Source organism: Marmota monax, unplaced genomic scaffold (genome assembly GCF_021218885.2).
Source record: "Marmota monax isolate L192 unplaced genomic scaffold, Marmota_monax_Labrador192_F-V1.1 WCK01_AAM20220418_F8-fsc00006, whole genome shotgun sequence".
NCBI classification, from domain to species: Eukaryota; Metazoa; Chordata; class Mammalia; order Rodentia; family Sciuridae; genus Marmota; species Marmota monax.
In genome coordinates this window covers 5,911,907-5,939,805 of record NW_026693712.1, presented here as the reverse complement: position 1 = coordinate 5,939,805, position 27,899 = coordinate 5,911,907, and the positions used below count along the sequence as shown (strand labels likewise).

The 27,899-nt window shown below is 37.4% G+C and overlaps 1 protein-coding gene across 1 annotated transcript in view; it reads left to right on the top strand.

Annotated features, from left to right (window-relative positions):
- Positions 1–18,855, top strand: part of Fbn2 (fibrillin 2) — a 233,428-nt gene extending 214,573 nt beyond the window's left edge. The window contains exons 56-65 of the mRNA XM_046460170.2: positions 828–953; positions 2,269–2,475; positions 3,429–3,554; positions 4,750–4,872; positions 6,437–6,553; positions 7,141–7,269; positions 9,522–9,641; positions 13,441–13,672; positions 14,861–15,032; positions 16,914–18,855. Coding sequence (XP_046316126.1) covers positions 828–953; positions 2,269–2,475; positions 3,429–3,554; positions 4,750–4,872; positions 6,437–6,553; positions 7,141–7,269; positions 9,522–9,641; positions 13,441–13,672; positions 14,861–15,032; positions 16,914–17,288 — 1,727 coding nt within the window. The 3' untranslated portion in view covers positions 17,289–18,855. The remainder of the gene's footprint in view (positions 1–827; positions 954–2,268; positions 2,476–3,428; positions 3,555–4,749; positions 4,873–6,436; positions 6,554–7,140; positions 7,270–9,521; positions 9,642–13,440; positions 13,673–14,860; positions 15,033–16,913) is intronic.
- The last annotated feature ends 9,044 nt before the right edge of the window (positions 18,856–27,899 follow it).

The window sequence follows — 27,899 nt, the reverse complement described above, 5'->3', positions numbered from 1 at the left end:
AAATGTAATTTAAAAATTGTTTAAAATGCAACAAGGTGCTTTTTACAAGAAATGTACCTTAATCAAATGTGAGATAGGTTGAAAAGAAAGCAATAGAGCAAGATATTCAAGGCAAGCGCTGATAAAGAGAAACACCTGGGGAAAAAGACTAAAAACTAAAATTTGGTAAAGATGAAAGGAGCAATTTATCCAAAAGGTAAGATTACCATGAGCTCCCTTACACTCCTAACACCATAGCTTTGACAAAAAAATAACTAAATAATATTTAAGAAATCTGAAATAAATTCAATGAGTACTTATATGGGAAACTTTGATAAAATAATTTTGTTCTAATAGATTGATTTCTTTATCAACAGCCAGAAGGGCAGTACTCCCCTATTGCCTCTCTCACTAACTGCCCTCACAGAGGACAGCTTCTGTGGTATTCCCCAGAGCCTTCCTGCCTGGCCTGGGAGGCCTTTCCCTCCTCCCACCCTGCAGCCCTCAGCCTTTATCTCCTGTCACATAAACTCACAGCTTCTTACCCAAAGTTCTTCCCCTTCTGCTCTGGTGTCTTGGGGCAAGTCTGTCCCTTCCAAAAGCCAGCTTTTCCATTCTGAATAGAAGCCCATCCATCTTCCCCAGAGGGAGGTGAGTGGGAAGAAAATGTTCCCTTAAGAAAGAACCACCTGGAAGAATGAGGTAAAGATTAATTACTGTGTTTAATCCCATCTTGGTATTTTGATAAAAGAAGTTTAAAAAAAAAAAAGATATAACTCATCAGAATACAATAGGTAATTTATGATTTTACAAGCCACTCATTTTTCATATTATTTGTTTTTCTAAAGATGAAAATGAATGCAGGACTAAACCAGGAATCTGTGAAAACGGGCGTTGTGTTAACATAATTGGAAGCTACAGGTGTGAGTGTAATGAAGGGTTCCAGTCAAGTTCCTCAGGCACTGAGTGTCTTGGTAAGTTGATACATGAATTATGTTTTACTTGGTAAATAAAACATCTGTTTTATGATGTCATCACAGAAGAGTGCCACATATATATATTCTTGTCTGCTAAACCAATGTTCCAATCTGAGTAATCCACATACCTCTTCCTCAAAGTACACATCTATTAAAATGACCTATTTGTACACGTGTGTCTTGTGGTGCACATCTATGTGTAATATAAATAACAATCTTAAATAGACTTTACAAAATTAAGATTAATTAAGTTCTATGGAAAATGTGACCTTAGTAAAACTTACATCAGGGGATGATTTAATTCCAAAAGAAAATATTTGCAATGTGAGGTAAGCTCTGCTGATATTAATGCAAAGTAAATGCCACATTTCAAAAATGCAGTGAAGGTTAATTTTTATATTAATGGTACAGAAAATGTTTTACAAAATATTCTCCTATGACATTGTGTTGTATCTGAATGCAAAAAAATGTGCATACATTATAACCATTGCAGCTAATTATGGCAACTGGAAAAGTATGGTATATTAAAATTTAAAGCAAACAAAGAGAAAGAATATCATCATTTGATGTGGCATAAAAAGACCATGTTTCAACTATGTGCAGTCCTTCTCAGAATGAGGTCAGCTGCTTCAAATCCCAGGACATTTTTTAGTCAGGAAAAAAAATTTTGTTTATTGCTGTCTCCAGTCTAAACCTTTACTAATAATCAATCTTTTAGGAAATTGAAAAGATAACCTACAAGGAAAGTGTAATTTTCTGCTCATATTACAAACAGTTTCACTAGGGTGGTTTATAAAACCATTTTATAGTTTTCCCTCAGAGACATTCCTTTATTTACACTAAAAAATAAAAATTGCTCAGTCCAGATTTTTTAATCATATTTTAGAAGAGAATAGCAGAGATTTGATTGAATATGTACCAAGCTCATAACATAGTCTAGAAGTTGCTTTTCAAAAATAAATCATATTGCTTCTTTGCTTATTGAGAGAGAAAATTTTAATTTTCCTTTCATTTGGATTCTATGGGAATGGTGGTTCATTATCCTTTAGTTGCTCATGGATTGAAGGAAAGAGATACATCTGTTTGTATAGTATCACTTTTTGTCAAATTTAATGAGTTGTCTGTAGTGAACTTAACCATCAACAAAACTTTATCGTTGTCTTATGCAATGTAGATTATTCATATAAAAGAACACTTATCTTTTAAAACAAATATTGCTGAGGGAAAGCATTGATTGTCCTATTTAATTTGAAACCCAATATAATGAAGTGTAAGTTCTCTAGCCTTAACTCTTACTACTTCGCCGTTTCAGACAATCGACAGGGACTCTGCTTTGCAGAGGTATTACAGACAATGTGTCAGATGGCATCCAGCAGTCGCAATCTTGTCACAAAGTCAGAATGCTGCTGTGATGGTGGGCGAGGTTGGGGACACCAGTGTGAGCTTTGCCCACTTCCTGGAACTGCCCAGTACAAAAAGATTTGTCCTCATGGCCCAGGATACACCACAGATGGAAGAGGTGAGGAGTTGAAAAACATCATGTATCTTATCAATATAGTGAATTTCATTAATTTGGATTAATTTGAAAGAAGAGTAAAAATTGATGTATTTGTATGTTTCTGTTTATATGTGTGTGTGTGTGTATTATATTCACAAATAGAAAGGATGTTCTTGTCTAAGTTGGAGAAATTTTAAAATATTTTTCTTCATATCAAACCTCTAGAAGGTAGAATTTATTATTCCAATATTAATGAATTAGAAACTGAAACACAAAGCTAATATAACAATAAATAATGTTTCCAAGATCATGCTCATTTTAAGGGACTATAATTCCAGAAATGGAACAAATCAGTCTGGCCCTAAAGTGCATTCTTGTAACCTCCAAACTACACTTGCCTTACTTAAGTAAATATTGTTTATTTGTATGTAGGAATTTCTTCTATTTGTAGCATAGTCTCAAAATAACAAAGTCTCCTGATTGGTTGGTGGTTTCCATTCTTTGGTACATCCAGTTAAGAAACCAATGTTCTGCAAATGGCCATTTTCCTCCATTATTACACAGATTCCCAATTCTTTGCCTGACTACTACCAAAAATTATTTATTCAGAGTCTAACAGAAATGTGAATTTGAGGCCAAAACTAAGGGAAATATCTCAACTTCCAAATTAGTTGGATTTCAAAGAGGTAGCCCTCTAGATGACAGGGGGAAAAAAAGAAGAAGATTGATACTTAGATAACAAAATGGGTATTCCTAAAAAGCAATTTCAGCACAGTCCTCTTTTGTTTGTCTTTGCATCACTTCTTTTCCTTCCATGTTTCTATTCTTTGAATAATGAAAAGATTCTCCTGAAGTACTATGGGTATTTGCTGTTGGTTTTCTCATTTCAGTTCCTAAGTTTCTCTTCACTTCAAATAACTTTCACTTTGCATACATACTGACCTCTGTTTATTGTTGGTTTTCTTGGTCCACAGATATTGATGAATGTAAGGTAATGCCAAACCTCTGCACCAACGGCCAGTGCATCAACACCATGGGCTCCTTCCGATGCTTCTGCAAGGTTGGCTACACCACAGACATCAGTGGAACATCTTGTGTAGGTGAGTGTTTTAGTCAGTTTTTCACTGCTGTGACAAAAGATCTGACCAGAACAACTATAGAGGAGGAAAAGTTTATTTGAGGGCTCATGGTTTCAGAGATCAACAGAGGGCTCTATTCCTCCAGGCTCTAGGTGAGACAGGACATAGAAAGTGTAGTGGAGGGAAGCAGCTCACATCACAGTCCTCAGAAAGCAGAGAGAGAAACTCCACTCACCAGATACAAATATATATACCAAAGCCATACCCTAATTTCCACCTCCCCCACCCACACCCTAACACTTCAATTACCACTCAGTTAATCCCTGTCAGGGAATTAAATCACTGATTCAGTTAAGACTCTTAGAACCCAATCGTTTCTCCTCTTAACCTTCTTGCATTGTCTCATGCATGAGGTTTTGGGGGACATCCAAACCATAACAATGAGGCTGGGCACCTCTGTGTCTGGGACTTGTCTACTACGGTGTCTTACAAATTGCTTACTGTCAGTACAGAATCTTTGTCAAGGAACTTCAGAACACACATTTTATGAAAATGATGCCACTCCTCTCAATAATGTGGTTCCTGACAGCACCATTTCAGCTACTTGTTTGACCATGTGGGCTACAGAAATGCTCAGTTCATCAAAAAATGTCTATTCAATCAGGGAAACCTAAAAATTATGAAATATTCTTTCAATATTTTATCTTTTAATTTACAAATACCCACTTGTCATTCTTTTGATGAAAGAAAAATGCCTTTATTGTGAGTTTGCATGTTTTGTATATATAAAGAGTGCCTTTTTTACTATTCTCTGCATAAAAATAAGCATCATCTGAAATTTCTATTGCTAGGCAGTCTCAGTAGAGAATCCTTTGACTATTTTATTGTTTTTTTCTTATTTTTTTATTATCTTATTCTGACATTTGGAGGTGAGGGGACTGCCCTTTATTGAATTTTTACAAAATAATCGATTTAGTTTTCACTAAAGAAAAAAAATATTTCCTCCATATTTCATCAGCTTATGTGATATCCCAATAGATTACCCATTTCAGTATTACTTTAAGGAAAATCTTCCTGTGTCTCATTTCTGTCTGGCTGTATTTCATTTTAAGTGCCAGAGGAAAAGCAAAAAGAGTAATATGAGAATATGGAGGGAGGAGAGAAGTTGGTTGTTTCTTTTAACCAGGACTTTAATCTTCACATCACTTTTACTTAGACCTTGATGAATGTTCCCAGTCCCCGAAACCATGCAACTTCATCTGCAAGAACACTGAAGGGAGTTATCAGTGCTCCTGTCCACGGGGTTACGTCCTGCAAGAGGATGGGAAGACGTGCAAAGGTGAGCAAAGAGTCTCCAGAAATTATGAGCTTTTTTTCTCTCTCTACTTTCAGATTCTGATATTAGGTAATCAGGGATTATACCATGTGCATCATCATCTTCATAACAATGCACCTTCTCAGTGGCTATTTTATTAGTCATAGAAACTTCTATCCAAAGGCCCATTAATGGAAGCAGAGCAAATGTTTTAAAGTCCAAGAGTTGGCTCCTTAGAGCAAATCACACACATTTTTTAAAAATTAAAACAAAGCGAAATGAAATGTTGGCAGGGGAAGAGTTGAAACAAATCACTAAGAGATTTTCTATTGTTTTACTTACCTAAGATGTCATTTCTCTAAGCTATCTTTATTACACATCTGTTGTAGAAAAGTGAAAATTAATGGGTAAATTATATTAAAAGTAAGTTGTATTAAAAGTAATTATTTTTTAAGCTAAATTTAATTATTAAAATAGTTTCAATAGTATACTCATATTTGATTTTGTAGGAAACTTCACCCGTGTGGAATAAAAGAACTAAGAAAAAATTTAAATATAGATTATCCTCAGTAAAATGAGATTTATTTCCAAAACATACCAAAAACAAACTAATAACAAGACCTAATATTATCTTGAACATGTTTGGAGAGCCAGGATGGGTGAATTTAATTTTGCAGTGTTTATAATATGAGTGCAACTGAAATATTTTAAGCCATAAAATAATGAATCAGTCTTGTCTACATCTTATATTATGTAGTGAATGTATTTTAAATGTATTTTCCTGATTTTTCAGACTAACCAATACCAAATGTTGAGTTTTCTTTTATATAAGTCCAAATATTAATACCATGGTGGGGGTGTACTAGGGATTAAACCCAGGAGTGCTTAACCACTTAGCCACATCCACAGCCCTTATTTTATTTAGAGACATCGCCTTGCTAGATTGCTTAGGGCCTCATTAAATTGCTGACGCTGGCTTTGAACTTACGATCCTTTTGCCTCATCCTCCTGAGCCACTGGGATTATAGATGTGCACCCCCATGCCAAGTTATGAATATTGTTTGTGACTAAAATTACAGAACCTGTTTTTGCTTTTTGCTTTCTGGTATTGATGGTGTTTTTATTTGATCTGGAGAATCCAGCTGGATGCTTGTGTTAGGACCTTCATCAATTTCGGAATTCATTTTATTTTTATTTAATCCCTCCTTTACTAGGAACAATCTGAACATACTAAAGTGCATTAAATGCAAGAATTATAACCTTTGAATGTTAGTTTTGAGAATAGTTCATGGAACCTATTGTGATCTGGTTAGTTACTTTTAGTTACTTATTTTAAGAAAACTGTGTTCGGATTGCCTTTGTCATCCTATCATAGTAGCCCATGATATTGATGCCGTTCAAATACTGGGAAAGAAAGTGCTTGTTGTCATATGCATATGGAAACCCACAAAGATCCCAGCAAAAAAAAAAAAAAAAGAAATTGCACAAAATACTCCCAATGAAACATGCATGCCTCCTGCGGTTTCATGAGAAAGGATGTGTAGCCAGATCACTGCTCTGATTTCCATGGGACTGTCTTTAATTTCAGACCTCGATGAATGTCAGACCAAACAGCACAACTGCCAGTTCCTCTGTGTCAACACCCTGGGGGGCTTTACCTGTAAATGTCCACCTGGTTTCACCCAGCACCACACTGCTTGCATTGGTAAGGCAAAATTACAGTCGGGAACTTTCACACACTTTTGGTAGGGACATGAAAGTTGTATTTAAAATGATTACTAAATCGTGTCTTCATACTTTTATTTAGAACAAGCCCCTTGTAATTAGTGGTCTAAAGAAGTTGCTAATGGTACAGACATTTTTTCGCAAGAACAATATCCAGAGGAAGAAAGGCCTAAACAGTCCAAGCACATGCACCGTATATTCCAGGCAATGCCTCTACATCATGTTCTGAAAATAGCTATGGTGTCCAGATAAAAATGTGATTACAGGCTCGTGGTAATTTAGAGCATGCTAATGAATACAGGGCATTTTTTTTTTTTTTTACATTTTAGAAAGCACATGCTAAAAGATGTTCCATCTGTATTCTCTAAAATTATTCCTGCAGTGGCCCTAAAATACACCCTAGTTTCAAACCTCTCAGAAATACAGTTTTTCTTACCATGTTTGCCTTTAATATAACAGTGAATGCAGACTTAGGTTTCATCCATCACTTTTTACTTGATGTAGTAAAATGTAAGTCATGTGTGAATAACTGGGATGCCTGACACCTCCTTCTTGGTGCTTTGCTAGACAACAATGAGTGTGGGTCTCAGCCTTCACTCTGCGGGGCAAAGGGAATCTGTCAGAACACCCCTGGAAGTTTCAACTGCGAATGCCAGAGAGGGTTCTCTCTCGATGCCACTGGACTGAACTGTGAAGGTGAGTTTATTTGCTTAAAAATCCTTTATCTCATAACAGCAAACTACATATTTCGCTAAACCTCCAAGCCATTAGATGAAAAATTGCAATCATCTCAAAAGAGAAAATGATGGTTTAGCAAAATAGAATCTGGCAATTGAATTTTGTCCATAGGTTTTAGTGATCTTTTTGAGAGCAGAGGAAAACTTGAATATGATAAAACAAAAATTCTGGAATTACAAATTAACTTTTAAAAATAAGCTGTTTGAATGCCAAATATTCTCTTTGATATGTGGATGCTAACACACAATGGAGTGGGGTGGAGGTGGGCAAAGAATAGAAGTTTATTGGGTTAGACAAAGGGGAATGAAGGATAGGGAGGGTGGATGGAAATAGGAAAAACAGTAGAATGAATCAGACACTATTTTCCTGTGTTCATATATCATACATCACCAGTGTAACTCCACCATCACAGACAACCACAAGAATGGGAATTTATACTCCTTGTATGTATAATATGTCAAAATACATTCTACTGTCATGTATAACTAAAAAGAACAAGTAAATTTTTTAAAAAAACATCTGTTTACCTAATCATTGATCTGAGAAATAATTGATTTGAAAAAGAAATCTGTGCTCAACATGGTTTACGGTGGTATACAAGTATACCACAAATTAACAATAATTGGGCTTTTGTTCCATGATGGTTAAAGGTGTAAAAGTTAAATGGAAAAAGAGAACCTGTTACCACAGAGAATTAGAGAAATGTATTGAAAGCACTGGGGAAAACTAATGGCTATTTCTTCTATCTTACATGGGCTGAGACTCCTGCCATATTCTCTTTTTCTACAATGAGTTTTCTCTATAAAGTCTCCCCAGCAATAGGTATTTCCTCTAATAAAATCCAAAGGAACATTTCAGTGATGACAAAATAAGAATCTGCCTGCAGTCAATAAAATACCATCCAGGACTTAAATGTTTATATTGCAAGATCTAGTATATTATAGGACAGATGTATTAGGATTGGTCTCTTCTATGGGATAAACCATGACCAAGATCATGAGCCTGCATACATTTCCTTCTACATTCTTATGTAACCTTACAATGTATATTTTTATTGATTTAATTATCCATTTTAAATAAATTATTCCTAGAAATATGATTTTGAACTCTTTCTATATATGTTCAAAGTATTTAATAAGCTCTTTATAAGACTTATAGATTTTTATGTCTTTCAGCCAAAAACTTATTTAAAACTTTTGAATTTTAACTGGGCCCGGTGGTGTACACCTATAATCCCAGCAGCCCCAGAGGCTGAGGCTGGAAGATTGCAAGTTCAAAGCCAGCAATTTAGTGAGGTGTGCTAAGCAACTTAGTGAGAACCTGTCTCAAAATAAAAAATAAAAAGGTGCTAGGGATGTGGCTCAGTTCCCCTGGGTTCAATCCCTAGTACCAAAAAAAAAAAAATTTTTTTCAATTTTATATTTGAAGTCACTGACACACTGAAAGTGTTCTGAACTTACAGCTGCTTGCCATGTGTGAGTCCAGCTCATGACCATGCACATAAGATACCACTTATTAATTATCCATGTAAATTTGTTACACATACATCAGACATGCCGATTTTATTTCACTCTTTCTGGGTAGATTTCAAAGCCTCAGTTGTCATTCCAAAAGAGTATGCGTATATGAACAAAGAAATTATTCCATATGTATAATAATACCACATCTTGTCTAAAAATAACAGTCAAATACTTAAAAGGGATTTGCATCTAATTAACCTTAACTGGTAATAAAAATGTTCGCTTCCAAAACCATTATACTTTTTAGGTATCTCTTAGTGTTTGTATCTTCCACAAAATGAGAATTACATGTGAATCACTTTGGAATCTACTAGAATATGTAATGTGTGTGTATCTTTATCTATATATAGATATGTATATAATTTACCAGATAAATCATACCATATGTAGTTAATCAATCCAAAATGCACAACATTTGTGGTTGTTATGGTTGATTTTCGAAATTAAGCTGTTATTCAGAGCACTGATATACCATGGTCTGGTGGAGAGCATAAGAATGAGCTGGTTTCTTATCTCTGAACCATGCTTTGTGCCACCACTGACTAATAACCATGTGACTTGGAAAGAAATCATAGCTTCTCTGGGCACCATGTCTTGTTTATTTGTTCCCCTGAAGGTTGTGTTTAGAATGCATTTAAGAAGAGTAGAGAAAAGGGGGACATAAAGATTTTGCTGGGGTTGTTTTTGCAGATGTTGATGAATGCGATGGAAACCACAGGTGCCAACATGGCTGCCAGAACATCCTGGGAGGCTACAGGTGTGGCTGCCCACAAGGATATATTCAGCATTACCAGTGGAATCAGTGTGTTGGTGAGCTCTCATTGATTACATAACCCCTGCTTTATTTGCCTTAAAGTATCTCTACATAAAGTGAACAAATAATGTCAAAGTCTCAAAATAGCCTTTGAATTCTAGAACTTAAAAACCAGTACTTAAGACCGATGTATGGGAATTCATTCTACTGCATGTCTGAAAATATCTATGATAAAAACGCTTTTGAGTACCCAATGGTAACTCAACAGTAATCTTATTTTAAATTGCCACTAGAAGTAATCTTAAGTTTCTGAAGATAGGGTGAAGCATCATCATCATCATCATTTGCCCTAGTCAGCTGCTTTTTATCAGGAATTTGATGGCTTTAGATTTGGGACTTAAAGGTTAACCCATCCATTCCCCTCCTATAAATCTAAAAGAATTCAGATCAACTTAATGAGGAAAGTCCATCTGTGCTGTCCTGTCAAAGAAATTTAATGAAGGATGCAAAGTATTTTAAAGTAGAAAAAGTAACCTGTAACAACAAGTACTGTTGACAACTCCAGACAAAGTGTTGATAAAATATGTAGGCACTCGACTCTGTTTCTTGCATTGATAATCACGGAAATTCTTCAGTGACAGAGCAAGCGATCAAGGAGAACATTATTCTATTTGAATAACCAGCTGACTGACTTAGCATATGCCTAATTTCTTGGCTCCATTTGAGTGCACTTCATAGACACACCATCCAACAAATTTTGACATTAGAAGCCGATGTTGCTGAGCTGAAGGGAAACAATAGTCCTGTGAGAATGACGAATGCTTCCTGTTTGTAATGATTTCAATTACTCAATGCATTATTCAAATATAGTGCCACAGTGAGCCACTAAATAAATTAATCTCATTTTACCCTTTGTGATCCTCTCCAAAGAAATTTCTAATGACAGTTTGGTGAATTGAGAAGATCATGTATGAAGTGTCAATTCAATCTCTTTATGTTTTTTGAAGTTCCTGTCTGTAAACATTTAGAGCAAAATTAGCTGCACAAGTTTTTTATGAATTTAGGAGCACTGTTTGAAATGACCTAAGAATCAAGGTGGTGTGGTATATCCCAGTTTCCCTTTATGAGATTCTCAGAGTGGGTACTTCCACAAAGGCATCAACCAAGAAGAGCTTACACTAGAGTTCAGCCAGAAGCCTGTGTTGTGTGCCTTCTAATCAGAGGAATAGTGGTTTCAAAGATGAGACCAAAACTAAAAGAACGAGAGGCAGATATCCTCAGTTACAAATTTTAATTTGTGAGCTCACTTTTTTAAAATGGCCAACTCTAAGCAACAGGCTCCTGTGTCTCTAACTCACAGCAAGGATTTTATTTCAGAAGGTTCTAGTTCTGTGCAAAGTTAAGAAATCCAGCTAGTCTCTTAAAAAAAAATGGCTGCCTTTCTTTCCTTAAATCCATACAACACAGTTGGAATTTTAATTCAAATATGTGGCAGAAATAGAATGAAATCACCCACCAGAAACTAATACAAGCAACAAGTTAGCAGAATAAGAATTGTGACAAAATTCAAATTGAAAGGCCATAAACATTCTTTATCTGTGACTGTGAAATAGTTTCAGTCATTCGTACAATTGATGGGAAAATATAGCAAAGAAGTATCTCGGATAGATTTATCTGGGTCTTTTAGTAAATGACCAAAACTGTCAGTCAATGTACTAGACACTTTAAATTGATAAAATTTTAAATTTATGATGTTATTAATACCATCACCAATTCAAGAAAAATAGAATTCTTTGAAAGTGTTAATATTTTAAAAAGCTTTCAAGTCAAACTAACAGTTACCATAGAGAATTTAAAACATTCCAGTATCTAAGATTATACTGATGGTAACATTCTCAACTATTTACAAGTACTATAATTATTCAAAATTGAAGATATGTAAATATTATTAACATTTGCACATGAAAAATGCTATCTTAGTTATGTGAAGCCTTTATTATTTAGTTAGTGCCAGTAGTTTCCAGTTGCTTTCATAGACTTTCCAAAATAATTCAAGCATAGCTTAGAAAGGTTCAAGTCAATTCAAAGTATGTTTCAAACAAGACCATATTTTTGTAAGACTATAAAATTTTATCATGATATACATTTATGGCCTATAAATATGAGGTATATCGTGGGGCTTCCAAAAATATTAATGTATTTAAAAACATTCTTGTAACTGGTATATTTAAATGCAATTTATTCAATTTAATCGGTTTTGCCTGGTACTTTTTCTACCTGTGTCTGAATATATTAATGTTGAGACCATATCATTAAATTATAATCTAATTTAGAATCCCTGTTAGGAAAGAAATACTGCATATGAATGTCAGATCTATTTATAAAAGTAGATGAGCCTTCATGGCAGCATTCCAAAACTTTCATATATAGAAATAAAATAGCCATTATATTTATGTCACATGTAGCCAAGTTATTGAAAATTTATAGACTTTCTCCTTAAGTAATAAAAGTTAAGAATTTTCACATATTAGGTAATCAAGTATATTTTATGTTCAGTGACTGAGAGTTCTACATTTAGTGGTCTTAGTTAATTCCAAAACTAGACCCATGATGTGAAAATGTACCTAATAACATTTACCCTTCCAATAACCTCTGTGCTGTCCTTAACGAAGTTTAATTTCCTGTCTGAGAACCGTCTTCACTGAGCCCCCATCTGCATCTTCCATAATCTCACTGAGCTCTGCAAGATCTGCTCCTCCCTCCTAGCTGTCAGGGCTCCGGGGCACACCTCCTTGCAATGGGCCTGTTTCCCCACAAGGACTGAAATACACACTTGTCATATATTAGGTAAACAGACACTCTGTGTTCCATCTGTAGTCACAAGAATTGAAAGAATTCCATGGAGCAGATGTGATTTGTGCCCAGGGTGAAATTTGGATTATAATAAAGTCTAAAGGAGTCAAACCACATGCTATACATCAACCAGACTGCTAAGAGCAAAATTATAACCTCCAAAGTTAAAAGCACAATCGGGCTTTGAATTTGTGATTTGTGATAATAGCAACTGAAAGTATAACCTATAATTATCCTGTCAGGCATGTATAGTACAATGCTAGTCATTAAACGCTGCACCTCGGCAGAGGGCAGGATGCAAACCTACCTCCGGAGGCACCGTCTGCACTGCATGGCGTGGGTTCTCAGGCACTCCAAAGGTTGTTTGTTCAGCGGATATAAATAGTGTGTTTCCATTTAATTATTTTACATACTTGTTCCCATATACAAAGGAGATTTGGGGAATTGCTGGGGGAGTAGATATAAATGCAGATAGATAGGCTTTTTAAAAAATTGAGATACACATACCATAATCCTCACCATTTTAAAATTTATGGTTAAATGGTTTTTAATGTAGTCTCACAAGGCATGCAAACCATCAACACTACTAATTCCCAACACTACTAATTCATTATCCCAAAAAAGAAAACCCATACCTAATAGTAGTCATTCTCCAGCCCCTGGCAACTACTCCTCTACTCTCTGTAGATTTGTTTGACATATAGCCTTTTGATTATTTAAGCAAGCTATGAATATCTGTTCCCCAAGCACTGCTAATGTATTCAGAAACAGTGTGAACAGAAAATAAAAGGGCAAAGAAAGGTTTTTTAAAAAGACATAAGTTAGGGGACATTTTTTCATTTCATATGCTTTGCAAATCAACTATCAGAGTAAAAAGAAAAAAAAAGCAATTCTAAAGTTATCTCCCCCATAAAATCATAGGTACTTTGGGACTCCTGCTCTTTTCCATATTAACTGCCCCTTCTTGTATATATGTAAGAGTTTATTTCTTTGTTTTCACAGATGAGAATGAATGTTCCAACCCCAATGCCTGTGGCTCTGCTTCCTGCTACAATACCCTAGGAAGCTACAAGTGTGCCTGCCCCTCCGGGTTCTCCTTTGACCAGTTCTCCAGTGCCTGCCATGATGTGAATGAGTGCTCATCCTCTAAGAACCCCTGTAATTACGGATGCTCCAACACGGAAGGGGGCTACCTCTGTGGCTGCCCACCTGGCTACTACAGAGTGGGACAGGGGTAAGATGGCCCATCAGCACCCCCAAACAGCAAACAGTGGCCCTGCAAGGCAGCCATTCCTCCCATCCTTGAGTGCAGGTCACCTAGCTACCTACCACTTCTGGGAAGGGTATAGCTTTTAGGAGCCCAAGAGGTGGAAATGGTGCTCGGTGCTCTTAAGGCACAAGAACAAGCACCAAGAAGGCACCCAAACTGTGTTTATGGCATAGGATTAACCCCCTTTAGAGTGAGCTGAAGACTTGAACTTTAATGCAGTTCTCACTTTTTGCTCCTCATAATGGCCTGAATTGGTTCACTCAGACCCCAAGTCCAGAGGCAAGGAGATGTGTAAAACTGCAGCTCCCATGTTGCCATAGACACCTGGGCTAAGAGAGAGATGTGGAAATGGCCTCAACCCAAATTCTTCTACAGACTTAGCAGGTGCTAATTAATCCCTGAGGAAGGAGTCTTCTTTGTTTGCTCATCTGTTTTTTTTTTTTTTTTTTTTTTTTTGTACAAAGAAAGGCTGGTTCCTAGTGGATGTGGTTCTGCTGGGCACACACCATCTCCACCAGGCTGGCTTTTCCTTCAGCTAATTGCACTTGCTCAAGACTTGTCAGCTGTGGCTGATTAGATTGATTGATTGGCCCCATGCATCCTTCCCTCAGGACAGCAGCACTCATTAGCACACAAGCTGGGAATTTAGGAGTCAGTCAGGGTCATCTTCCTGGGAGGGAGGGGTGAGTGAAGCAGGCACTGACAGGGTGTGGACCACTGTGTCCAACACTGGTTTATAATAGTATTTAAAACCAAGACTTGGTCTAGATGAGGGTCATTTCAAACTAATTCATTGGTTCTTTTATTAACAAAAATATAAGACTTCAGAAATCTCACTTATTAGAGCAATTTACACCTGCTTCTACCTCCTTGAGTAAACTACCTTCCAAGTGCTTCAGTCTAATTAGATTGGGAATTAAAGAAGCCGTGGGCTCACCTGAAAAGAAATTTTGCTGTTTCAAAACCAGGGGAAATCTTCTGGTGTTGCGTGTTAAGAAAAGAACTAGGAAGAACTTTCGGGGTTTTTTGTTTTTAGCTTAGCATAGCATTTGCTTTGTTGGTTTCATGTTCTTGAAAAGTCAGCTCTTCCACTGGAAAAGTGTTGTCCAAGTCAACAGTAAATTCTAACAATGCTTTATCTCTTGTAAATAGCCACTGTGTCTCAGGAATGGGATTCAACAAAGGGCAGTACCTGACTCTGGACACAGAAGTGGATGAAGAAAACGCTTTGTCTCCAGAAACATGCTATGAGTGCAAAATCAATGGCTACTCCAAGAAAGATGGCAGGCAGAAGAGAAGTATCCAGGACCCCACACCCAGTGCTGTGAGTGGATCACACTGTTTTCCCACAAAATTTTATCCACATGAAGTCTTTCATATAATGCAGTTATGGAGTTTCAGCCTCAGTATAGTTAAACCTGTCTGGAAATAATGGATATATTAATAGACCCAATAAAGACAAGTAAATTAAAATAAGTTGAATTCATAGCTCAAAACAAAGACTTGGGGGAAAGACCTTAAGTTTCACAGTTTCAGATCGTTTTCTTTTGTTTTAGTTTTTGATTTGTGCCAGAAAATATAAGATATTCATTTAGGAATAAAAGTGCTTTGAAATGATTCCAAAACATGACATTCTATTTTGAATGTTTCCTATTCTAGTTTGTACATATGTAACAGTCATATAAACATTCTAGGCTGATTTTAATTTTCCATAGGTCCCCCAGTAGATCTCATATTCTGCGCTTTATTGATAAAATATATGTTCCTGCCATAAAAATGTTGTCTGCAATAGGTTCTGAATTTTCTGCCTTTGGTGTGTCTTCTCCATTAATGGCACGTTAGCAGCATAGTTAAGGGGCCACAGACAGCCTGGTTTTGAATATATTCCTTGGCCCTCCCCAGTGAGTACCTGTGTTACATGGGCCATGTTTATTTAAACTCTCTACTTTGGTTTCTTTACCTGTAAAATGAAAATTAAAATACCCAACCTTTGAGGGTTGATGGGAAGGTTAGTGCACATGAAGTGCCCGGAACAGTGCCTAACACATATGTCACACATGTTCTGTCCTTCTTACAGTAATTAATATCCCATATCTGGAGACATTGATGATTTCCCTAAAGATCAGAGACAATATGAGGTCACCACTCACCACTCTTTTCAGTTATCATTCCAGAGAAATTACTCAACCAAAAAACCTAGTCAACAACTAACTGGCAGTGTGAACTGGTAACTTGCATCAGTTTTCAGGGCCTGAGGAACTTTCCTTATCTATATGATTAGACTTCTTAAGGCAAAAAGCCTTTGATTGTATTTTATAAAAATAAGTCAATGTTACATTTACCTTAAGTAGACTGAGGTATCCAGTTGATGCTGAAATATGACAAGTGAGTTATTCATCAAATCCCACAAACTATAAATGCAGATATTCTGTTTATCAAGACCTTCCCATTATGAGACTAGGAACATCTTTCTGCCTTATTACTGATGGACACTTCTGAGCCACCATAGTGATATCCTTGCTTAATGAGTACCAAATCAAAACAAGGTTTTTTTGCCCTTCATATCTTATATAAGCAGCATTCTTGCACCTTGCAACCCTCTGACCATATCACGCTCTGCCTGTCTGGATTTTACTAAAGCTGATTCAGACTGTAGCCCTGGGGACTCTGCAGATCATTCACTCTGCATGGTACAGATGGCTCCCAGTAAACTCACTCATCATTCATTCCTTGCAAATCAGAGCTGAGCTTTGAACCTTCAGCATGAGGATTCCTCTGGGTACAAGCCCTGCTAATGAACAAATAGCAGCACTTCTCATTATGACTCCAGGAGAAAAAAAAATTATACTCATTTCCTAAATTGCCTTTTAAAAAAATTATTAATAAGCATGATATTCCATAAACTCATCAAAAAACTTGAAAGTGAATGTTCTTTGTAGTCTCAGTCCTGTAACTTTAATGACCTCATTAAGGCTGAGTGAGAAGTCGTAAAGATTTACAGAGCATCCTCTGTGGAGTAGACCTTTCCTCCCAGCTGTCAGGAATTTTCAATAGCCTCTTTCATAGCCACTATTAGTGTAGAAAGGGAGAGTGGGAAGCCACAACCTGTCACTGTGGCTGTAACCCCTGAGGCCACAGATCCCTTTTGAGCCTGCTGCTAGTGTGGTTGAAACTTGTCCCAAATGGTTTCCTGCTCTTTCCCCAGGTTGAACACATCAGCCTAGAGAGTGTCGACATGGACAGCCCCATCAACATGAAGTTCAATCTCTCTGGCTTTGGCTCTAAGGAGCACATCCTGGAACTCATGCCTGCCATTGAGCCCCTCAACAACCACATCCGCTATGTCATCTCCCAAGGGAATGATGACGGCATCTTCCGAATCCACCAAAGAAATGGGCTCAGCTACTTGCACACGGCCAAGAAGAAGCTCACGCCCGGCACATACACACTGGAAATCACGAGCATCCCTCTCTACAGGAAGAAGGAGCTTAAGAAACTGGAAGAGAGCAATGAGGATGACTACCTCCTAGGGGAGCTCGGGGAGGCTCTCAGAATGAGGCTGCAGATTCAACTCTATTAACCCTTCACAGACTTGGTTCCAGGCTCAAATCCCAGCACAGCCAGCCTTCAGAAACGTTTGAAAAGTCAATGACTAGTTTTAAAGAGGAAAAAAAAATGACTTTTGTTTCTTTCCTCCCTGTCTCAGACTTTTAGAATGTTGACCCTCAACAGGGAGGGATAATTTAGACTCTGGTGTGGCCAAAGATTTGAGTACAAAGGCAACCGTGGTTACTGTATTTTTTATATAACTACATTTTAAAATATATTAAAAAAAAAAGCTAAATGTTCAAGAGATCAGCATATGGCACTAAATGCACAAAAATAATGTGAGCTTTTTTTTTCCTGTTAGCAGTCTGTAACACTTTGGGTATTTTGCTATAGTTGCTAATTAAAAAAAAATATAGATGTTTATTTATTTTAATGCAGTAATATATGGAGAAATGAACAAACTATGTAAACAAAAAGGGAAACTCGCTTGTGTTTTCTTTAGATTTATAAATTTGAGCTATTTCTTTTAGAGGTGCTTTTAAAAAAATTCAATAGATTCAAGAGATGTTTCCTTTGGTTTTCTGCCAGTCATCCAACTGGTACACACCTGATTATTTTAAAGAAAAGCCTCAGAGAGCTGAATGGGCAGTGTAATCAATAATTTAGAAGACATGAATGTCATTTAATTCTTTATAAAGGAGATCAAAGCCAGAGCAGCTCATTGTGACAATATTTCACATCAACAGATATACCAGGCAATGGAAGTTGAAGCACAACCACTGTAGCAAAATACCTTGACTGCTTGTGAGACCGTTAGCGTTGCAGGCCAAACCGTACTGTATTTCCTTCTCATAACCTCAAGGAACCACATGTGCTACCCACAACACCTCATTCCTACCCAGGGTGCGCTGCGTACTTGTGGTCCCCTAGGCAGCTGAAGAACTGCCGTTCCTTTGAATAGGAACACCTGGCGTTCTGTAGTGTTTGGTGCTGTCTTAGATTAATGGTGCATTTATTATGTTCAAGTTGTTTCAGGATTGCCATATGTGCAAACAAATCATGCAGTGCAGCCAAGGAATATATGTTGTTGTTTTTTTTTTTTTAAGTCCATTTTTTTTTTTAGAATTTTCATTAATACTGTAGTTATACACCATATGCCTCGTTTTATCATAGCTTATTGTATATGAAAGATGTTTGTACAATGAATTGATGTTTAGTTTGCTTTAGTCATTTAAAAAGATTTTGTACCAGGAGGTGCTAATAAGAGTATGTCTCCGTTTCTCTACCCAAGAACCTGTCCCTGGACCAATGACCAAACCTCATATGTGAAATGGCCAAAGCACATGCAGACTTCCGGTTTGTTCCTCTCACACCTGTGTTGACCAAAGATTAGTAAGCAGTTATATCCCGTGTTTGGGGTTTTTTGTTTTGTTTCATTTTTAATAACTAAAAAAAAAGAAAAAGAGAAAGAGAGCGAAACTATAAATTTGTAATCAAGTGTTTGTGAGGAAAAACTTATGGTTTTGGGTTTTGTTTGTTTTTGTAGGTCTATGTATCAAATATGACACTTTTCTCGCAATAAAGCTTATTTTGGGGTAGTTTTCTGGCTGAGAGTTTTATGGAACTACAACCCCTGTTGCACTTGTGGGAGGGGCCAGAGCTTTGCTTGTGAGGACATTACTAAAGTTCCAGATGGAGAAGCAGTCACACTAACAGGAAGGCAAAGGAATGTGGTCAAATAATCAAAACAGAGTCATCAGGACTGTTCAACTGATGATTGCAATTTAAACTTACATTCAAATTGAAGGACGAGATCAAGGTAGCGAGTTGTTCTAAGCTTCCTGGGACCCATTTTCCTAGCCACCTTGAAAAAATTCTTCACTTCCTCCACAGGCATCCATGAGGAAGTGAAGTGTTCTTTAAGGTAGAAATTTCCCTGAATCCGAATATTTAAGCAAAAGTAACAGCAGGCATAGCCCAGGTCAAAGGGCACCTTCACCAGAAATCAACCAAAGCTGCTTAGCTACATTCTACTCCATGGAGAGAGAAGTGGATAGATATAACAAGTGTTTTTAATGTGAGTTCTCTTTTGATTCATCGCTGAAATGAGCAAAAAAGTCTTACAAAGTTAATTCAATACGTGGTTTAAGAATTTGTGTGCTTCAATTTTTTTGTCCATGGAATAAGAAAACAAGGAAATATTATGACTAATCTTAATGTTGTTCTTTGCCAATCAGAAATTAGCTGCATGGAATAAGAAAAGTATTTGCCTCGGGGCATCCTTTAAAACTTAACATGCATATTCAGTTTCATCTGGCATCTATTATTGGTACAGCATGAGCACTGTAATGTGAAATTACCTGGAACCACATTTGACTCTAGCTTTGAATATTGAGCAACAGCATTCTTAGTTTAGCTTTGACCTGCCCATGAGGAAGTTAGAGAATCCACACCACTAGGTTATTTACACAGAAGATAAAAGACGCTTAGGGGTATTCCACAGAAGAATGTGCTAGAAGGATATGACTAAACCAAAAGAATGGGATCCTAATTAGAATAAGATATACTCCATGTATGTATAATACATCAAAATATATACTACTGTCACATGTATCTAAAAAGAATAATTTTTAAAAAAAAGAAAAAAAATGCCTTTTCCAGGAGGACCCTTCAGAAGGCACCTCTGGTAGCTCTAGTATATGACTCCCTTATTGTGAACAGTGACAGCCACAATGTATGCCTCTCTGGTAACAAACTGCTAACAATATTTTCTGTACCATTTGTCTTTCCCATTAATTTCACATGTGTCTCAGAAATTACCTTAGTTAAGTTATAGACAACTTTATAGAAAAGTAAAGTGTATTGTAAGCCCAGACATACAAACCAAATCCGTCTACTATATGTATTAATGATAATGGTCTTCAGATGACTTGAATCCTCTTTCCACTCACATTTAGATGTGGAGCTTTTAAAACTTTAGTCCTACTTAGTACCTTTGGATTTTGCTTGTAGTAGATAAACTTTAGTCATTTTTATACACGAACGTTGGAGATCATTTATGATATAACAAACGAAATTTATACTAAATTAAACATCTGTCTCTTTCATAGTCTAGGAATATCAAGCAGGTTTATTCATATAGTCTTTCCCTTCTAAATAAGGTTTATTTTGCATTAATTGCCTTCTTAGTTCTAAGAATAAATGCTTGGGACTGAGGGTAAGGAATACCTGAAAAGTATGGAGCATGAGTCTATTCTAGTCCTTCAAAACGTTAGGAAACAAGTTAATTTTGAATAGCAAACTGAAACATGTGAATATGTCGATATTTGAGCAGGTATGATCTACAAAATGACAGTTTCGTATTGTTAACAATACAGTTCAGCAATATTCATGTTCCCCAAGGAGAGACTAAAAATCTAAAAATCCCCCTTCTCTTCAAAAGACAGTAAATTGCATTTGCTCCTTTCCAAGCTGCTGGTGGCTCATTTGTACTTCTAATTGCCCACAGAGAATTACATAATTTATTCAAATACCACTTTTTATTTTTATTTATTTTTGGCACCAGGGATTGAACCCAAGGGCACTAAACCACTGAGCCACATCCCCAGACCTTTTTTTTGTTTTTGTTTTTGAGATAGGGTCTCACTAAATTGCTTAGGGCTCACTAAACTGATTTAGTGTCAGAGGAAGTCAGAACTAGAAAGGCCTTTAGAAATCTATTCATATTTGCTTTGAACTTGCAATCCTCCTGCCTCAGCCTCCCAAGCCACTGAAATTACAGGCATACACCACTGCACCAAGCTCAAATAACCACCTTCTTTCTGAAGTCATTGGAAAGAATCTAAATCATACATCTTTGGGATCTTGATAAGATTACTAGAAATTGTTTAGAGACAAATCCATAAGGGGAAAATTAGGATATAGCACTTATTAAAAAAAAAAAAGTAAAGGAACTTCTACTTCTAAGGAGACACAGGAAAAGATGGGAGATTCATGGCCACCCTACAGGAAGTGAGGGTGTCCACCATGTTTGCCATCTCAGCCCAGCCTACATTTGACATCCGACTACTGGTTCATTTTTAATTTTGTAAAGTATACTTGCTTTCTCAAAGATAAATCTATGGTTTCTTTGCTTAATAAGACTTATGTTTCTGCCCTTAATTTTCCTTGAAAATCTTTTCAGTATACAGAGCAATGGAGTCCTGAAACACAATGTAGACCTCATTATGTTCAGCAATTCAACCATGGAGGCAGTTTGATCTTGTGGTTAAAAGAAACAAGACTGTTGAAGCAGGCAGACGTGAACTTCAATTCCATCTGCTTGAACAATCTACATAATCTCTCTGAGCCTTGGTTTCTTTCCTCAGATGATCCTTCCTTACAGTGTGACTGAAAGTACTGAACGAGAGGACAGGCAGCCCTGCCAGCAGAGGGCCCAGCTTGCAGATAGCAAGCACTCAGTAGCAGTCAGTTGTTTTTCTTCTTCCTCCTCCTCCTCCCACTAGTAGTTTAATCACCACTAGGAACATGGGACCACACATTGCACAAGGCTCCTTCCTATGCATGGCTCTGAAGCTCCTGCCCTCCCCCTGAATCATAGGCCCACACCTAGATAAACAGCGTCAGGATGAGTCTCCTAAGTAGCCTGCACCTCTAGGAGACCTTTAGAAGTCTTACAGTTATCACTGGTGTTGACAATCTCCACCCTGCTCCTCACTTAACTAAAATTGTGGGCTACCACCCTGGAAATCTAAACCACAAACCAGCCAGAGCACTCACATCTACAGAACCATTAGAAAACTGAACAAAAATAAAACGTGGACATCTAATAATCCCTTTCAAGATGATTTAGTGTCAGAGGAAGTCAGAACTAGAAAGGCCTTTAGAAATCTATTCATATTTGCAAATGAGAAAACTGAGTCTGAGATTTGTTAAGAGTTGAGCGCAGTGCTATTTTCTTCACAAGTGAGACCAGAACCCTAGTGGTCTGGTTGCAGTCTGGAGATATTCATACTTCCAGTACATGGTAAGCCTATTTGGATCTCTTTTAAGCCCTAAGGATATAGGCCAGTTCCCATGGTTTTGGCTCCTATTGAATCCAAAAACATTTTCCAAGCACAATTTAAGCACTGCTTTTTGTTTTGTCTACCCCACCCTCTGTGTAACTGCTCCCAACCTCTCATAAACCAGAGATTTGTGTATGTACTGAAATACCAAGATATTGGCTGCTAGAGTAGACCCCACCCAAATCCTGCAGTCTTTTAACTACACACTAGGGTCCTGGCTTTAAAGGGTTAAACATTTTATTTAAACCAGACCTTTAAAACTTTAAAACACACACACACACACACACACACACATTTGTATTACCAAGAATGCTGAAGGAAAATACACTAGTTGCTTGTGTTGCTTAATTGTCTTTCCCCCCCCGCCCCCCGCCTTTTCCTGTGAGCCTAAAAAAGATATTACTAGATTAAGTTGGCTTTCTTTCGAAATAGCCAAGAACCTACAGCTCACATTAGTCACCCCCATTAGGGCTGCAGATTAAATGTCAGGATGTAGTGTAGACACTTTCCAAAGGAAAACAGGAAAACACTTCACATGACTTTTAGAGGTAACTATAAGGAAAGTTAACATTAATCGCCTTCCCCAGACAACTACTGCTTCATGTATGAGTTCCATAGTAGAAGCTGTGAAAAGCCAATTCCTGAAATTGTGTCCAAAAAGCAAGCTCTTGGCCTTCGTAAGCTGCCCAGGTTTCCCCCATAGGGCTTCTTCCTGCCTCCTGCTCCACCTGACCCCAGTCCCTTTAGAGCTGGATTTGAGTCTGAGGCCTGTGTATCTTTGAACATCGGGCCTAGGGTAGGGTCCTAAGACCCATGGCCTTGTCCTAGCACTGGGAGCTCAACCTGCAGTGAAGCTGTGTCTAGTAAACCTCACAGAGCCGGCACAGGAAAATGCTCAGTGAGTAAGTGAATGAAGGGAGGGAGAAGATTCTGACTCCGCACAAAATAAGACACAAGGCCCACTGCGGGGACTTGGACCTCATCCAAGAAGTGGGAAGTTTCATGGTGAGGATTTTACTGGAAATCCTCTAAACAGACTTCTGAAGAACATTCTGGAGGTACCTTCCTTTCTTTTAGGAGAACTTTCTTGATTTTTGCTGCTCATCTATACATTTCTAGGAATCCCATGGGTCTCACCAAGGATGGAAAGTAGATTGAAGAGGCAATTGGGACAGCCTAGCTGCAATGTGGATTTGTGCTATGAGGGTACCCTGAGCCAAACCACTTTTGTAGTATTGTAAGTAGGGGAGGAGACACAAGAATCTCTCTCCCAAGAGAGACATTATATGTCTCTTATTTTTTTAAACAAGTAGATTAAATGAATATTTGTTGGATCTATTTTATCTAGACCTAAAAAGATTTCTCCTCCAAAAGTCTACAAAATTTAGAGAAATAAGATAATCACATAAGGTTATGAAATGATACTTACTTACGGGCCATAGTGGATTCTCCAAAAATGGCCTAGACTCTTGGAAAAGGGAGTGGTCAATGAAGTATACAGCTACTAGACAAGATCTTTTGGAAATTATAGGAATTAAGCTGGATCTTGGAGAAACAGGCAGATTTTGATATACAATGGAGAGTGGAAGGAAATGTCTTGGAACATGCTATGGACATTCCATGGAATGTCTGCAGAAACCAACGAAGAAAATCAGAATATGGATAGCATATTAGAAACACAAAGAAGAGATAAGCCAATGGGGACTTGCATAATGGTGCCATGAAAAACAAAATAGAAGTTCTTTGCTCACCACAAAGAAATGGTAAGTGTTTGAGGTGATAGATATGTTAGTTTTTCAAAATCAGTAATTACACATCATTTGCATGTATCAAAATGTCACACTGAACTCCATAAATATGTAAATTATTACATGTCAATTAAAAAAGTTGAACATTTTAAAGAATTTAAAGTATCATAAATAATTCTTTTTAAAAAAATATTTTTAGTTGTAGATGGACACAAATACCTTTGTTTTATTTATTCATATGTGGTGCCAAGGATCAAACCCAATGACTCACAAGCGCTAGGCAAGCACTGTACCACTGAGCTACAGCTTCATCCCTAAATAACTTATTTTAAAATGTAAAATTATGCCAGGCACAGTAGCACATGCCTGTAATCCCAGTGGCCAGAGAGGCTGAGATGGGAGAATCACAAGTTCAAAGCCAGCCTCAGCATTGAAGAGGCACTTAGGAACTCAGTGAGACCCTGTCTCTAAATAAAATACAAAATGGGGCTGGGGATGTGGTTCAGTGTTCAGTATCCCTCCACACACACAAAAAAAGGTAGAATTATTGGAGAGTGGAACCCAGGTATAAAGAGTCCCAAAGGCCATGCTGAGCCATCTAGATGTCATCCTGTGTTGATCATTGGTATATGGTTGAAAGTTGATGAAGAAAAGAAGGCTTAGGTCAAATTCTGAGATGTTCCTCCTTCCAAAAATAGAGAAGGAGGATCTATAAGAGTATGTGAGAGAAAGAGTACGTGGGGAAGAAGTAAATCCAGAACAACTGGAAGGAGGGGAAAGATGCCTAGGTAAAATTTTATTTGAGAAAAGTATCATGAGATTTGTTTGCTAGTAACATAAATTCTCCTTTCCCATCTATATCTACTCCCCACACCTTCCAATTTTCATCTCTTTCTGGACTTTAGTTACTTTGTTGGAAACAGTGAGAGAATAAACAGTTTGTATGATCCTTGCCCATAAATAGATCTGAGAGCTGAGAGGTAGCCTGGCAGAAAAGGAAGAGGGCTTTTGAGATATTAAAAAAAAATGGTGGGTAGGTGGGGGGGGTTGAATCTTGGCTGTCACCATTCACATGCTATGTGAAGTTACTTGAGTAATGGTATGCTTTCTAAATGTCTATTTGGGGCACATCTGTTTCTCTTTTGTTTTCCTTTTTTTTTTCAATTTGGGGGTTTCTGTTTTTGTTTTTCAGCATTTGCATATCCTTTCCTCTCCCCCAGTTCTTTTTGTAACATACCAATTTTGCTTTTGCTTTGGGTAACTACCAACCACCATTACATACAGTCGTTACAGGGTTTATACTCAGCCTTGTTGGATTCTATCTCCTTGGAATTTGAATTTTCAGCAGAATGGATAATAGCGATAATAGCCCTTGCTTTCATCCAAGTAGCACCCCATTCAAACTGAGTCAGCTCCTGCAATCTAGATCTCAGGACCTATCCCATTCTCTCTTCTTTCTAAACCTGGCTCTTCAGTTGTCTCAAAATTCTCTGAGCTACCCCACATCCTAGCAATCAGCTGTTATTGTCAGAATAAATTGTTGCTTGCATCCAAAGAACTGTAACCAACATCTTCCCCACTCCAAGACTGTTAGGAGGGTTCGAAAGGTGGAATTCTCTAAGCCCAGGGCCTAGACTACATAGCAGTTGACCCAAAACTGCTTCAATGATGTCAAGGAGAACAAACCAAGTTGTCTCCAGTCTCATTTCCTGTGCCCTCTGCTTCCACAAATAACTCAGCTGGGATAGGACCACAGTTCACAAGAGTTTTGCCACTTTGATTGCCTGTTTCTTGCATCCTCCCCATCTCTAGTTTGGCAGGATGGAGTTGGGCAGGGCTGCACGGGGCTCAGTCCCAGCACAGGTAAACCTCAGCCAAGTCTGTTTCTGCAGCATGTGCTAAACAAGTCTGCTCCACCCAGGAGTTAGTTCTTTGCATTTCACAAAGGACCAAGAGAGGAACATTTCACAAGCCCTGAGAGAGATGCCCCAAACCCCAAGAAGGTTGAAATAACTTAGCGAAGTAGGAGAGAAAAAAAATTAAATGCTGCGCCCATATGTCAGCACTTTAATTAACTGGGTTTCTTTCCATGCTGTCATCCTTTGCTTTTCCTGTAATATTCTGGTAAACCAACTGTTGCATGGGCTGACTGAGTATATGCCTGTGGAGCTTCGTATAGGATAAATAATTACACAAGACATTTTTGGAGGAATAAACGCATTTGGCCTAACAAAACCAATTCCCATCTTAAAGAGGCAGCTCCTCTAAATGCCAGTTTTGTCAGTTAACTATTTATCCAGCAACCTGGCAGTTTAATTCTTCTCCCTTGTCTCCTTGGCCACACTACACACAAATGGTTTTCAGAGTGGGGAAAAATATAAACGCTTTCTGGTGTGTTTTAAATTGGGTTTTATCTACATTTTGTGTCTAACTTTATCCCCCTCTAAAATTTGTTTTACAACAAAATCAAAACACAGGAATGATATCAGCCCTGTCCCTAAAAGTTTATATAAAGTTCCTTTTTGCTGTTGATAATAAAAGCGATTCTGTTTTATGGCGTAGATCGTGTCCAAATACTACAAACATCCACTGTGCACACTTCCTTCAGTCTCTTGAGAGCTGATGAAGGGTTAGTGGGTGACATGTAGGTGTCCCTCCAGGGTCCTCCAAAAGCTGCAGATTCTATACAGTCTATCTATGTGACCACAGAGACTGTGAGGAATCTAGTCACCCTCTTATCCTTTAAAAGAGTCACCCTTTAAATGAGGATGAGGAGTTACGTTTCCTACTTGATGGTCTCAACTCCATCCTGTATCTGCTGCCTCGCAAGTCCTCAAAGAAATCCTGCCTCTATGTGTCATATCTACCTGAAGAAGAGACAACCCCAAGCCCAAGATAAGCTTCATTAGTCCCAGTTGAGACTCTTAAAAAGGAAGAGAGACAAATGGAAACTACAAAATTTTTAGAAACTGTATAAAAAATAATTTTTCACTTTATCAATGTAGTTACATACCTAGTTTAAAATGCCATTATCTCTAAAACACTAATTTTAATTTTTTATTTTTCACACTCATTTAACCAACCAACTTTATTTAAATTCTTTGCATGTATCTCAGACTTTTATATGTTCTGCACTTTTTAAATCATTTAAGAAAGGTTTCTAAACATGCTTCTCTATTGTGAGCTAATTTGGAGGTACTGGAGACTGAATGAAGGGATGTTCTACCACTGAGCTACATCCCCAGCCCTATTTATTTATTTATTTATTTATTTAATATGGAGGACAGAGTCTCATTTAGTTGCCAAGGCTGGCTTCAAACTTGTGATCCTCCTGCCTCAGACTCCTGAGAAGCTGGGATTACAGGCCTGCACCACTACGCCCAACAGATATAACACTTTTCAAGTAGTCCAGACTGCAGTTTTTTCCCCCAAGACACAAGAACTCATTATATTAACATGGCATTAAGATGATTAATTATTTTCATCCATCTTTGAGATGTATATTGAAAATCTTCACAAAGAAACTACTCATTTTGCTTTTTATTTTTTTTAAAGAGAGAGAGAGAATTTTTTAATATTTATTTTTTAGTTTTCGGTGGACACAGCATCTTTATTTTATTTGTATGTGGTGCTGAGGATCGAACCCAGTGTCCCATGCATGCCAGGCGAGTGCGCTACTGCTTGAGCCACATCCCCAGCCCTCATTTTGCTTTTTAAGATGATCACCAAAATGTTTCTTTGAAGGACAATCTGAGACTTGGAATTTTGTATTCTACAGTGGGAATAATTATTAAATCTGTGATAAACTTACATGCTTTACAATAAAAA